The sequence below is a fragment of the Corvus moneduloides genome, chromosome Z (genome assembly GCF_009650955.1).
Source record: "Corvus moneduloides isolate bCorMon1 chromosome Z, bCorMon1.pri, whole genome shotgun sequence".
Classification (NCBI taxonomy): domain Eukaryota; kingdom Metazoa; phylum Chordata; class Aves; order Passeriformes; family Corvidae; genus Corvus; species Corvus moneduloides.
In genome coordinates this window covers 28,917,092-28,929,458 of record NC_045511.1, presented here as the reverse complement: position 1 = coordinate 28,929,458, position 12,367 = coordinate 28,917,092, and the positions used below count along the sequence as shown (strand labels likewise).

General features: G+C 43.1%; 1 protein-coding gene across 7 annotated transcripts in view; it reads left to right on the top strand.

Moving 5' to 3' along the window:
* Positions 1–12,367, top strand: part of TDRD7 (tudor domain containing 7) — a 47,361-nt gene that overhangs the window by 18,758 nt on the left and 16,236 nt on the right. For 5 of the 7 annotated variants that reach the window (XM_032096289.1, XM_032096284.1, XM_032096285.1 and 2 more), the window contains 2 exons: positions 454–510; positions 1,147–1,364. In XM_032096289.1, the coding sequence (XP_031952180.1) occupies positions 454–510; positions 1,147–1,364 (275 nt within the window). The remainder of the gene's footprint in view (positions 1–453; positions 511–1,146; positions 1,365–12,367) is intronic. The other 2 variants (XM_032096287.1, XM_032096286.1) reach the window with 1 other exon arrangement.

The following is a 12,367-nucleotide window of genomic DNA, read 5'->3' as shown; positions in this document are numbered from 1 at the left end:
TATGTCCATTAAGAAGTTATTTGTTGACTACTCAGAGTGGGTGTCATCTTAAAAAAAAAATCTTACTACTTGTTTTGAATGAAGATAGGTTTGGATGAGAAATCAAGTTCTGTGAGTGAACCTTTTCACTCTAATTCCATTGTGCTGAGGAAATGTGCGTTTGCTTGTCTGCCTCTTGGTCTTTCAGGAAAAACATTGGGCAGTAAGTGTCAAAGCCAATCACAAAGCCAGTGTGAGGAGGTCAGAAACAGGAGGAGTAAGCTTAATGTTACTGAGGGGTAGGAATCTGGTATAAGGATGAAATCCTGCCTTTCAGGAGTAAGCAGCACTACTAATGTATCTGTCCAGAAAATACTCTTCTGCCTGTGTGGCTCAATAGTTGTGCTGCTAGTGGGCTTGCAGAATGATGGTTGCTTTCTTTGAGACTTGTCAGCCTGATTTGTGAAGTTTCAGATCTGGCAGCAAATACACCCCACCAAAGGGAGAAGAGGAGTAGAAATGAGGGAGCAGGTAAGCTAATGATGTGAACCTCTTCCTGGTATAATGACTGCCTAATTCCTACACACAGTGTATGAAACTGCCCAGAGCAGCTGAACAATTGTCACTTTCCTTGCTTCACTGAAGGGCTTCCTTGGGTGCAGTAGCACAGAAAGGCTGCCTGCTGGGTGGAGACTTTTCCTCAGGACGTATCTTGGAATGAAAGGCAAATCATTGGTCTGATTTGTACACCTGTCTGCATATAGAACAACATGCTTGGTTGTCATGCTGTATCTTTGTTGTGTTTGTACTCATAAAGAAATTATCTTGTACCCCTCTTGGGATACTGCCTTAGTGCAGCATCTCAGCTGTGGTGGGATTGATGGTTCTGAATCCTCTTCCAGAATCCCTTCAGAAGTAATGTAGCAACATCTTATGAAAATAACTACAGTGATTGAAAAATCATCTTTAGGTAGTTACTAAATGTCTGAGATTTCCATGGTTCTTTGCCACAGGAAGTGACTGGACAAGCTATGCTGGGCAGGAGAGCCACATTTTAGCGTTGGTGTTATGCTGGCAGCTCCCATGTTTAGTTTTTAAGTAGGGAGGTAATCATCTTTCTGTTGGTAGGGCTATGTTTACTTCAAGGCTGTATTTTTTTTTAAACAGATAGCTTGAATACATCCACTGCAGAGACACATACTGTTGCCCCTGGCTCTTCTGCTGCCGATGTCAATGAACTTCAAAGTCGCATTAAGGAGCTTCTGAGCAAGTACAGCAGTGGTGTCAGGATGTCAAAGATGCCTCAGATCTATCGGGAAATGTACCGGGAGGACCTTAGCACAGAAGTGCTCTATCAGCTTGAGAACTGGCCTCATGTGTGCACAGTAAGTATTGAATGCTATTTTTATGGAAGATGCCAGTACCCTACAGATTTCTGAGTGTTCATTTGCCAAATGTTATTTTATGTGTGCCTGCATTTCCTTTATGCTCTGTAGCAGTGACAGAAAGCCCCCGCAACCCCACTACCCCACTCCCAAATTGTAACAATGCCTTTTGAAACCCCAGAAAGTCACTGTTGACTGAACTAGTGTTTTGAAGAGGGAAGGTCAGCCTCTGTGGTGTTCTGGAGCAAGTGCTTGGGGTTGCTGACTTGCTGTCCTTAACTGACCACAGTACTGACAACCCAAATAGCTGGTGACATGTGACCTCCATGCCATTTTTGTTGTTCTTGGTTTGGATTTTTTCCCAATTGCTTTTTATGCTTTTCCTTGTTGGTGGGTTTATCGCCTCATAATGCTGTAAGCTACCAACATCCTTTGTGACAGTCTGAGATCTAAGGGTATTTATCTTTCTATAGGCTTTTCCAAAGGTTTTTCTCACATTTTAAGCCAAGGAATTTTGCTTTGTAAGTTAGGTTTATGACACAATAATAGGTGAAATTGAAGAGTGGTAATGCTGAGGGGAGAGATTACAGCTAAGCCCCTTTCTCCTCTTCTTCTGTATGTTACCCTTTGATTACCAAGGGTGTCTTTGCCTTTCGTATTAGGAGCTGGTGTCTGGCTGAGTGTCCACTTAGAGGTCTGACACATGAGTTGCCACCACCACTGGATTGAGGGTCTTCAACTGCTGTACTTCTGTCTCTTCTTCTGCATTCACAGGTCATTTATGGTGTCATGCAACTTTGCATTAAGGCTTTGTGTAGCTTTACTTTAACAGGCCAGTGATACCAATGAGGACTTTCAACTTCTTTGGTATCTGTCAAACTGTGGCACAGTTTGACAAGAGTATTGAAGTAATAAGAATATTTTTCTTCTTGAAGTGCTTTTTATGTATGTCCTACTAAGTCTTTTCTCACGTAAAAGCATTCAGTGCCAAAAAAAAAAGAAATTAACTGAGTTAAACAACTGCTCTTCAGGAATAACACTATTTGCATGCATGTATGGTATTCTCACAGATACATAAAATGTGTTTGTAACACCTCACTACAGACACTAGAAATGTATGCAGTCAGCAGCAATTTGTTTTGATGGTTGATGATTGGTTCCTGTGTTATCTATCTATAGAGCAAGCTGTTATGTCTTGAATTGCTTAATTCATGCAGCAAATTTTAGTCTTTTTTGTAGCTAATGTTCCAGTCAGTCCTGTTTATCCAGGATCTTTGTTCTGTGTTCATTATCTATTTGCTTGTTATCTGTTGGGTCTATCTCTTTCTTTATAGCATGCAAATAAAGTCATTTAAGCATAAGTAAGCACTGATTAAATCCATGGAAACATTTTAATACAATGGGCACAGTACAACAGCAGTCAGAACTATCAAGTTATCTTGGCACAGTCAGTCTTACTGTAGAGAACTGTTAATGAGCCTCTGAAGCCTGTCTCAGTTTACTGACTTACAAAATTGTAATTATGGCTCAGGCACGGAAAAGTTTGAACTGGGACTTTGTATATGAAAGCTACTATACATCTCTTAAATATAATCTGTTCCTGGCTCAAACATATTGTCTGCACATGTACAGCTCTGTAGAACCTTTGAAATGCAGAAGACAGACTGTACTGTCCAGTGAAAGTAAAGACACTTCCAAGACTGATTTCTGAATTATTTCTGTCTTGTTGGTTTCTTACACTGGGAGTGTCTGCCAGGCTCAGAAGAGAAAACATGCCTGGTGTTTCTCTCGTTATCTTCTTAAAGAGACAGAACATACTCTTTTGTACTCATTCTGATCAGTGTAGCATAGTTACAAACCAGCAGACAGTAAACCTAATACATTTTCAGTGTCTCCAAGCTTTTACTTTGAGGACTGTGCTTTGGAGAGTATCACTTTTGAATAACTTTGGATCTCTAAAACTCCTGTTTGAAAGGAAGGAATTTTATCTAGGAAATTGTAATTTCTGTGGTTTTACAGCATGGGTTATAGACATTTTTCCTATTTTGTGAGTTCAAGTCTCCAAATTGCACTGTAAGTTGCAGGTTGATGATCTTGTTTTCAGTCTTCACCATTCAGGCAGGATACGGTACTGAGGCTGACTTTATCTCCATTTGTCTGTTACCTCCCTTCTTTAGGTGAGCTTTCTTGAGCATCTTACTTGCAGCAACATACTTTGCACTGCTAAATGCAAAAGTACGAAGTTACCAAGTAGTGGCTAGCAGTCACAGATTATAGCCCAGCGTTCATGAGCAATTGGGTTGACAGTAAACATGCTTACACGTCTTTGTTGTCTAGACAGACCTCAGCCAGGAGAAAAATCTGCTTCAATAGCTCTGGGCAGATCCATAGTGTTGCTGAATTGTTTGCTTTAACCTCCAGCACAACTAGGGCTTTGAACAAAGTGATGACTGCCAGTGACCCTCCCACCTTCACCTTTTTTATCAGAATTTTTTACTTTTCTGTTGGATTAATAACTTTGTTATGTGTCTTTGAGCAGCTAGTGATCCCTATTTTAGACTTCCAACTGCTCTCTCATTTCTTATCTTTCTACATATTTTTGTCACAAGTCTTTCTGACAACTTAGCTGTTTTCTTAGAATTCTGAGTCAAAGTTATATAGCTTTGCTGTGTTTGGGCTCCGACTTGAATCCTTGAGATGCAGGCAGCTGAACCCCCTGAGGGAGAGAGAACATTGCAGCAGAGGTGTGAGAGGTATGTAGGCATGTAAATTAAATAGTTTTTGGGGGTTTTCTTGTAAGTCACATTCCAAAAAGTAATAATAAATTTATATTTGGTACTGCCAACATGACAAAATGATTCCCTCTGCAGTCTAAATATAAACCTCCCTACTGAGTTGTATGTATGTTTAAGGGACTTTTTCCTTGTACATGCTCAGCTCTCCTCAGCTGCTTGAACTCTGTGAGTGTTTCAGGCATGATGTGAATGGTGATTCAGATATGGCAGTGCAAGACAAGCCTAAACTCTTAGATCTTTTCTCGAAACTTTTGCTTGAATTTCCATGGTTCTTTTCCAAAAGCTTTTAGAGCTAGGACCTTTTAGCCTAGGACATATGGGAATACCCTTGTGTGGGTGTTTAGTTGGTTTAAAGACTGGAAATGGAGCAAGCCTGGAATGACTGACCTTCAGAAAGGCAGGAAGTCATGGTAGGATTCCTCAGGGGTAACACTTGGACGCATGCTGGTCAGAATTGTAACAAGTGAGTTGTTAGAGGATGTAAATACAAGTTCAGCTGGCTAATAATACAGGGTTATTCAGGGTTGTTTAAAGACCAGGGCTCTCTGAAGAGGTATGTAACCTCCTCATACCATGTTTCTGTCCCATAAAATTTCAGTGTAATCTTAATTACAGCTGACATGGACAACTGACTACATTTTAAAAAAGTGGGTTTTTTCTGTGTGGACTGTTAAGCTTGGGAAAAAGGGATCTTGGCATTTATAATAGCTTCATGCAAATGTTGACTCTGTATGGAAAAATGCAAGTGATAAGTATTTGCAAAATAAATAGAAAAGGAGTATTTCAGTTGGAAGGAATCTATCAGTGATCATCTAGTCCAATTGCCTGACCATTTCAGGAATGACCAAAAGTTAAAACATGTTATTAAGGGCATTGTCCAAATATCCTTTGAACACTGTCAGGCTTGGGGCATCAACCAAGAAGCCTGTTCCAGTGTTTGGCCATCCTCTTGCTAAAGAAATGCTTCCTAACATAAAGTCTGAACCTCCCCTGACACAGTCCTCTGCCTAGAAGGGCATATTTCCTGGTAGACTCACTGAGTGCTTGTGACCAGAAGTTATCTCTTAAAATTTCATGCATTTCCCAGATTTGCTTGTCACAGCAGTACAGTGTTCACAGTAGATGTCTGGGAAGTTGCAGTCTCCCATAAGGACAAGATACCAACCCAGAGATTTCTCCTAAATGCCTGTTGGTAGCAGACAACCACTACAACCACTCAATCTCTTTTGAGACCAGAGTCTCTCACCCACGTCATCGCTAACAGTAAGGGCTGTGCAGTCAAACCTCCCCTTTTCATACAGTGCAACTCCTCCATGTTGCCTGCCCTGCCTGTCCCTCCTGAAGAGCCTGAAGCCCTTCATCGCAGCACTCCAGGTGTGCTGCTTGTTCCACCAAGTCTTGCTGACACCAAAGTCATCATAGCTCTGGGAACTGACCAGTGCTTGACATTTATCCTTTTTGCTTCTCATTCTGTGTGTGTTGGTGTACAGCAAGTATATCAGATGTGCTCCAAGATCGAGTCCAATGTTTGACCAGACACCACCTTGTCAGCCATAGCACTGGTTGTCAGTCTAGTCATTTATTGAACACCTCCAAGGATGGTGACTTGACCACCTCCCTTGGCAGTCTGTGCAATGCCTGACCAGCTTTTCAGTGAAGAAATTCCTCTTAATGTCCAACCTGAACCCCCCCAGTGCAGCTTGAGTTCTTGTCCTCTTGTCCTGTTGGTGGTTGCCAGGGAGAAAAGACCAGCCCTTACCTGGTTACAGCCTCCTCAAAGAGAGTTGCAGAGAGTGATAAAGTCACCCCTGAGCCACCTCCTCCTCAGGCTAAACAACCCCAGCTCTTTCAGCTGCTCCTCATAGGAATTACCCTCTCCAGCTCTGACCCTTCACCAGCTCCTTTGCCTTTCTCTGGACTTGCTCCAGCACATACATGTGTTTCTTGTCATGAGGGGCCCAGAACTGGACACAGAACTTGAGGGTAGCCTCATCAGTGCTGAATATAGAGGGACAATCACTTCCCTGGTCCTGCTGGCCACACTGTTGCTGATGCCACTGGGCTTCTTGGCCACCTGGGCACACTCCTGGTTCATGTTCAGGTGTGCTGTTAAGCAGCATCCCTCTTTTCTTTGTGGAAAGTGGCAGCTTTCCAGTCACTCTGCCTCAAGTACTGCACGAGGTTGTTGTGACCCAAGGGCAGGACCTGGCACTTGGCCTTATTGAACCTCATACCTTTGGCCTTGGCCCATTGATCCAGCCTGTCCAGATCCCTCTGCAGAGCCTTCCTGCCCTCCAGCAGATCAACACTCCCACACAGCTTGCTGTCATCAGTGAATTTACTGAGTACAGGTGATCTCATTCAGATCATCAGTCAAGATGTTGAACAACACTGGCCCTAACACTAGTTCCTGAGGGACACCACTGGTGACCAGCCCCCAGCTGGATGTGACACCATTCACCTCCACTCTCTGGGCCTGGCTGTGCAGGCAGTTTTTAACCCAGCAAAGATGCACCTGTCCAAGCCATGGGCTGCCAGCTTTTCCAGGAGAATGCTATGGGAGGCAGTACCAAAGGCTTTGCCGAAGTCCAGATAGACAACATCCGCAGCCTTTCCCTCATTCTCTTGGCAGGTCACCTGGTCATAAAAGGGGACCAGGTTGGTCAGGCAAGACCTGCCTTCCCCAAACCCATGCTGTCTGGGCCTGATCCTTTGGTTGTCTGGCATGTGCTGTGTGATCACATTCAAGATGATTGTTCCATAACCTTTGCCAGCACCAAGGTCAGGCTGACAGGCCTCTAGTTCTTCTAGTGGTTCTTCCAGGTCCCTCAGTACTCTCAGGTGAATCCCATCCTGTTCCATAGTCAGTGTCTTAAGTGGCACAGTGGGTCACTTAAAGCCAAAAATGCATTTCATCCATCAGGACAGATGGATCCTGTCAGACCCTATCATACCTTGTGCCTCAGAAGTTCTTCCATACTTACTAAACCCGAAGTTTTGGTGAAGACACCAATCCTAGAGCTGGTATTTTTGTAGAATGAATAATAGGCAGGCACCTTGTAATTCACAGAAAGAAGGGATATATGCATATTGAATTGATTCTAGAGTTTTCTTGTGGTAATGACTGCCGTAGTCTTTCTGTCTGGTTTCTGAAGGAGCTGGTAGAAAAATAACGCTACCATTCTGAATTTTGAAATTCCAGTTGTGCTGGAAGAGATATATTTGCTTTTCAGGAGTTCTAGAACAAATATGTTCCCTTCCATAAGATATTCCACTGGCTCCAGCTACATGCTAGATTAAGTATTAATCTCTTGTTATCAGAGGATAGTTTCATCTCTGCAATCTATCATTTCTCAGTCAGGTTTCTTACTGCTTTTTAATAAACAAAAAGCTAAACAGTATGTAACATGTGAGCATATTCTTTAGTGACCTTAAACATTGTATTGGCTGATGCTGTGTGAAAAGGCTTCTCAGACTGGAGAACATTTGCCTGGCTGTTTATTCTGAGGAGGAAGCTTTACAGGGTAAAGGAAAGCTTAGTTTTCTTCACTTAATCTCTTGGATGTCTGGTAAGGTGTTGGACACATCCCACAGTCTGTCAGTCTTGCAAATACATAATTGGAAAAAAATGGGAGAAATAAGGGGGAAATTTAACATATTTTTGTTCACTGGTTTGGGGGTGTTTGATTGGTTTGTTGTTTGGTTTTTGGTTCTGTTTTTTTTTAAGTAGTCACTACAAGTTGAAGTTTATCATTACAAGGATGTAGAGGATTTTTTAGATAAGAATGAGACTTGCATGAGACAACAATGAAATGTTGCCTAGTTAACTGGTAGGATATTTAGTATCTTCTTTTAGCTGTATCTAGTTCTCAGATTATTATTCATATTTTGTATTTCTAAATGTTGGGGCTTTTTTCAGAAAGTGAAACTAAAGGCTTGGGAGGATGCCAGGATTAGATGGTAAACAAACTGACAGAAAGAGGACTGAGACTTTTGTTTTCTGAATCTGTTCTTGGGCAGTACACCATGTCTTAGCAAAACGGGTACTACAGACTACTGCATCAGGCAGCTGAGTTTCTGCTGTAGCATTCAGTGTGACTTAAACAGGTATGCTCAGAAAAGAGAAGGATTGCCACGATAGAGAGTTGTATTCCTTGAGAAATTTTGGTTCCGTCAGGTCTTTACTCAGAGAAGGAATTTCTATACCACAGTTAAGCTGTGTGAAGCCAAAGTCATCCTTCTAAACAGAGAAACAGACTTGAGAGAATAAAAAATTCAACTCTAATGTACTTTGCACATGGAGGAGACAATGGAGCAGGCTGTCACATCTGGTAGTATGTATGAATGAAAGGTCACAGTTTTATACAAACCCTAAAAGCTGTTTCCAGTAGATGAGGTCTTGGATTATGATAACTTTCTTTTGCCATGCTCACTGAAGAATTTGATGTTTAGACGCAGAGCCACTAGCCATTTAGAACAGAGTTCAGAGAGCACAAGACATGTTCTACCTAAAATGTAATTAGATGTCTTGTACTTACTTCAGCACAGAGCAGACTACAGTTGGTGTCAGCCTCACTGAGAAGATGGTGTCACAGCACATGTGGAAATGAGCCAGTTGAGGACACAAGATCCAGAATAACTCCTCTGTTCAAACACAGTGCTTTTAAAACAGGCTGTAAATCTATATACCTGAACATCAGTCCTGGTGATGAGTGGTTAGACAACATGATGAGCCATGAAATGAAGTCAGACTCCATTTGATAGCATCTTTCCTTATTCCTGCAACCCATGCATCTCCTGTGTGTTAAATCTTGCAGTTTTCTGACCTAGTAGGAGAACTTCAGTGCACTGTGAGGTAAAGGTTAGTACAGCGAAAAAGAACTGCTGACAAAGATGTCTGCTGATCCATCCTCAGTGCTGGCATAAAGATGTGAGGAATAGGGGCAACCCTTGACAGTATGGAGTTGTTAGATTGACTCAGCTGTCTTATTGCATCACAGAGTTTCCTTTGTAATTTTGTATTTTCAGAAGCCAGAGTCTTGTAAGCACAAGAAACTGGAGATCAAGTATCTTCACTGTGATGTGCAGGGTAATGAAGTGGGAGGGCAAAGAGGATGAGCAGAAGGGGGCAATCTAAAGACACTCTTGAACTTTATAGAGCTTACCACCCCAGCCCTGAGCACGAGCTGAACCTGAACGGAGGATATCTTGGCAACAGGGATCCTTTAGTCTAACAACAAAAGAAAATACAAAAATACACCCAATATGACTTGTATTCTAGCAATTCAGTTAAGTACAGAAGAAATGACTACCAGAGACAGAATCACAGAATCACTGAGGTTGGAAGGGACCTCTTTTGATTACCTAATGCAACCCCCATGCTCATGCAGCGTCACCTGCAGTCTGTCCAGGTCTGTGTCCAGTTATGTATGCTACAGTTTTTCTTGCCAACGTATTCCAGTCCTGTTCCAACTTCCTAGTTAACATGAGGCTTGGCTAAAAACAAGCCTTTTGATGTGTTCTTCTGTTGTTAAGGGTAAGGAGATAGGTATCATAGCTCCCCATGCAAAACAATTAATTGTGTATCGGACTAGAAGCTGTAAGGGCTGGAGTAGATTCCAAGGATTAGCTGTAATGGATGATGTAAGAAGCTTCCACATCCTTGTAAGGAAAAGATCCTTACTGAGTGATGCTACCCTGTGCAGTGGGGATCTTCAGCCTTTCAAGAACATTGGCCAAGTCTCGTTTTTTCCCTAGAGCTGGTTGCTCTGGATGCATATTCAGCAGCTTGGTAGCTTAAACTCTGTTACTTTCAGCAGCAGCTACGTGGAAGAACAGGCAGGAATTGAATGTTAATGTTGAAGCAGCATCTCTCCATTTCCTGGGGAGACCTGTATTGTAGAGGGATGGGCAAAACCAGTGGGACCTGAAGTTGTGGTGGCTGCCACTGACAGAGAAAAGATGCCGTCAGCCAGTGTGTGGATGCAAGGTACTGCTGATCAATGCCAGAAGTACCTTCCTCACTGCTTTGAGCTCCAGCTTGCTAGGAGTTGAACTTCATGTACTGTTGAGAAAAGTCAGGTAGATGAGAGCTGCTTGCACGCTGAAGCGTTTGTCTAAGGAGCCTGCCAGTAAAATGTGTCTGCGTACAGTCTGTGGTATGTATGGCGTGGTAGTTGGCTTCCGTGTTGCATATTTAAATCAGATCTGAAAGAACTGCACCACACTTCTGATGAATTCTTCTCACTGAATCAGAGTGATAGTTCTGATTTGTATTTTAGGGCCGTCTTTGAGAACCTGTCCAAGAACCGTGGAGCCAGATTTTTTGTTTGCCACATAGGACGAGACTGTGTCACTGACATTAAAATGCTAACTTCCATTGTAGGTTTTCCTTTCCTACCTTGCAGAAGAATGGCATAAAATAACTGCATATTCTAGTTTGAATGTAAGCTTAACAGTGAAGGACATTTACTCTGAATAGAAACTCTCATTTCAAGGATGTGTTTTTTCCAGTTCTTTCTTGGAAACTGTTGATGCTCCAGGAGGTTACCAGTGTATGATTATCACTGTACACACAATTAAACAAGGCTGGCTTTGGAAAGAGGATACTTTCTTTAGTTTATGTATGCTAGTGTAGTGGCTCTTTGAACACTGTCAAGCATATTTGTACAAAGCTTTTCTCCTACCAACACATACAGGAGCATGTCTGCCTTTGTCCTCTCTAAGTGTGTATGTCAAAATGAGTGGACTTGCTCTTCTACATTCCACTCAGTTGCAGTGCCAATATTTATCTTGGGAGTATTTTTTTATTTGAAGTTTTATTATTTGAGTCTCCAGATTTCAGTTTTTAAGAGCTCCCTCTGTTACTCAAGTGCAGAACAAAAATGCTGTTCTCTTGTGTAGAACAACTTCACTCTCTGTTGCCCTGGTAATACATTCTGACAGCTGTTACCTCTGCTTTGTGCTCTGTAATGGAGAGGTGACAACAGGCATGGTCACAGAATCACAGAATATTCTGAGTTATAAGGGAACCACGAGGATCATTGAATCGAAGTCTTAGCCTTGCACAGGACATCCCCAAGAATCACACCATGTCCCTAAGCTCTTGATCTTCTTGAGCTCTGTCCAGGTTGGTGCTGTGACCACTTCCCTGGGGAGCCTGTTCCAGTGCTCAGCCACCCTCTGGGGGGAAAAAACCTTTTCCTGATATCCAACCTAAACCTCCCCTGACACAGCTTCAGGTCATTCCGTTGGGTCCTGTCACTGGTCACCAAACAGAAGAGATCAGTGCCTGCCCCTCCTCTTTTCCTCACAAGGAAGTTGTAGATTGCAATGAGGTCTCCCCTCAGTCTCCTCTTGTCCAGGCTGAACAGACCAAGTGACCTCAGCCACTCCTCATATGGCTTCCCTTCAAGGCCCTTTTCTACTTTCAGTGCCTCCCTTTGGATGCACTCTAATTGCTTAATGTCTTTCTTATATTGTGGCACCCAGGCCTGCCCCCAGCACTCGAGGTGAGGCCACCCCAGAGCAGAGCAGGACAATCCCCTCCCTTGCCTGGCTGGTGATGCTGTGCCTGATGCACCCCAGGACACGGGTGGCCCTCCTGGCTGCCAGGGCACTGCTGGCTCATATTCAACTTGCCGTCAGCCCCCAGGTCATTTTCCATGGAGCTGCTCTCCAATCTCTTGTTCCCCAGTCTATACACACATTCAGGGTTGCCCCATCCCAGGTGCAGAATCCAGCACTTTCCCTTGTTAAAATTCATGCTGTTGGTGGCTGCCCAGCCCTCTAATTGATCAAGGTCAGTCTGCAAGGCCTCCCTGCCTGTAAGGAAGTCAACAACTCCTCCCAGTTTTGTATTTTCTGTTAACTTGCTTAGTACCCCTTCCAAGGGTGACTAAACATCCAGGTCATTTATGAAGATGTTGAAGAGCACAGGGCTGAGGATGGAGCCCTGTGAAACCCCAGCAGGGACAGGTCACCAGTCTGATGTCACCCCATTCACTGTAACCCTTTGCACCTGACCCGTGAGCCAGTTGCTCACCCATCCCATGATGTGTTTTTCCAGCTATGTTGTTCTGTCCAGAAGGACACTGTGAGAGCCACTATGGATAGCTTTACTGAAACCCAAAAAGATTATATGCACTGGATCAGCTAGGTAGGTTATCTTGTCATAAAATTAAATTAAGTTTGAGAAGCAGGACTTTA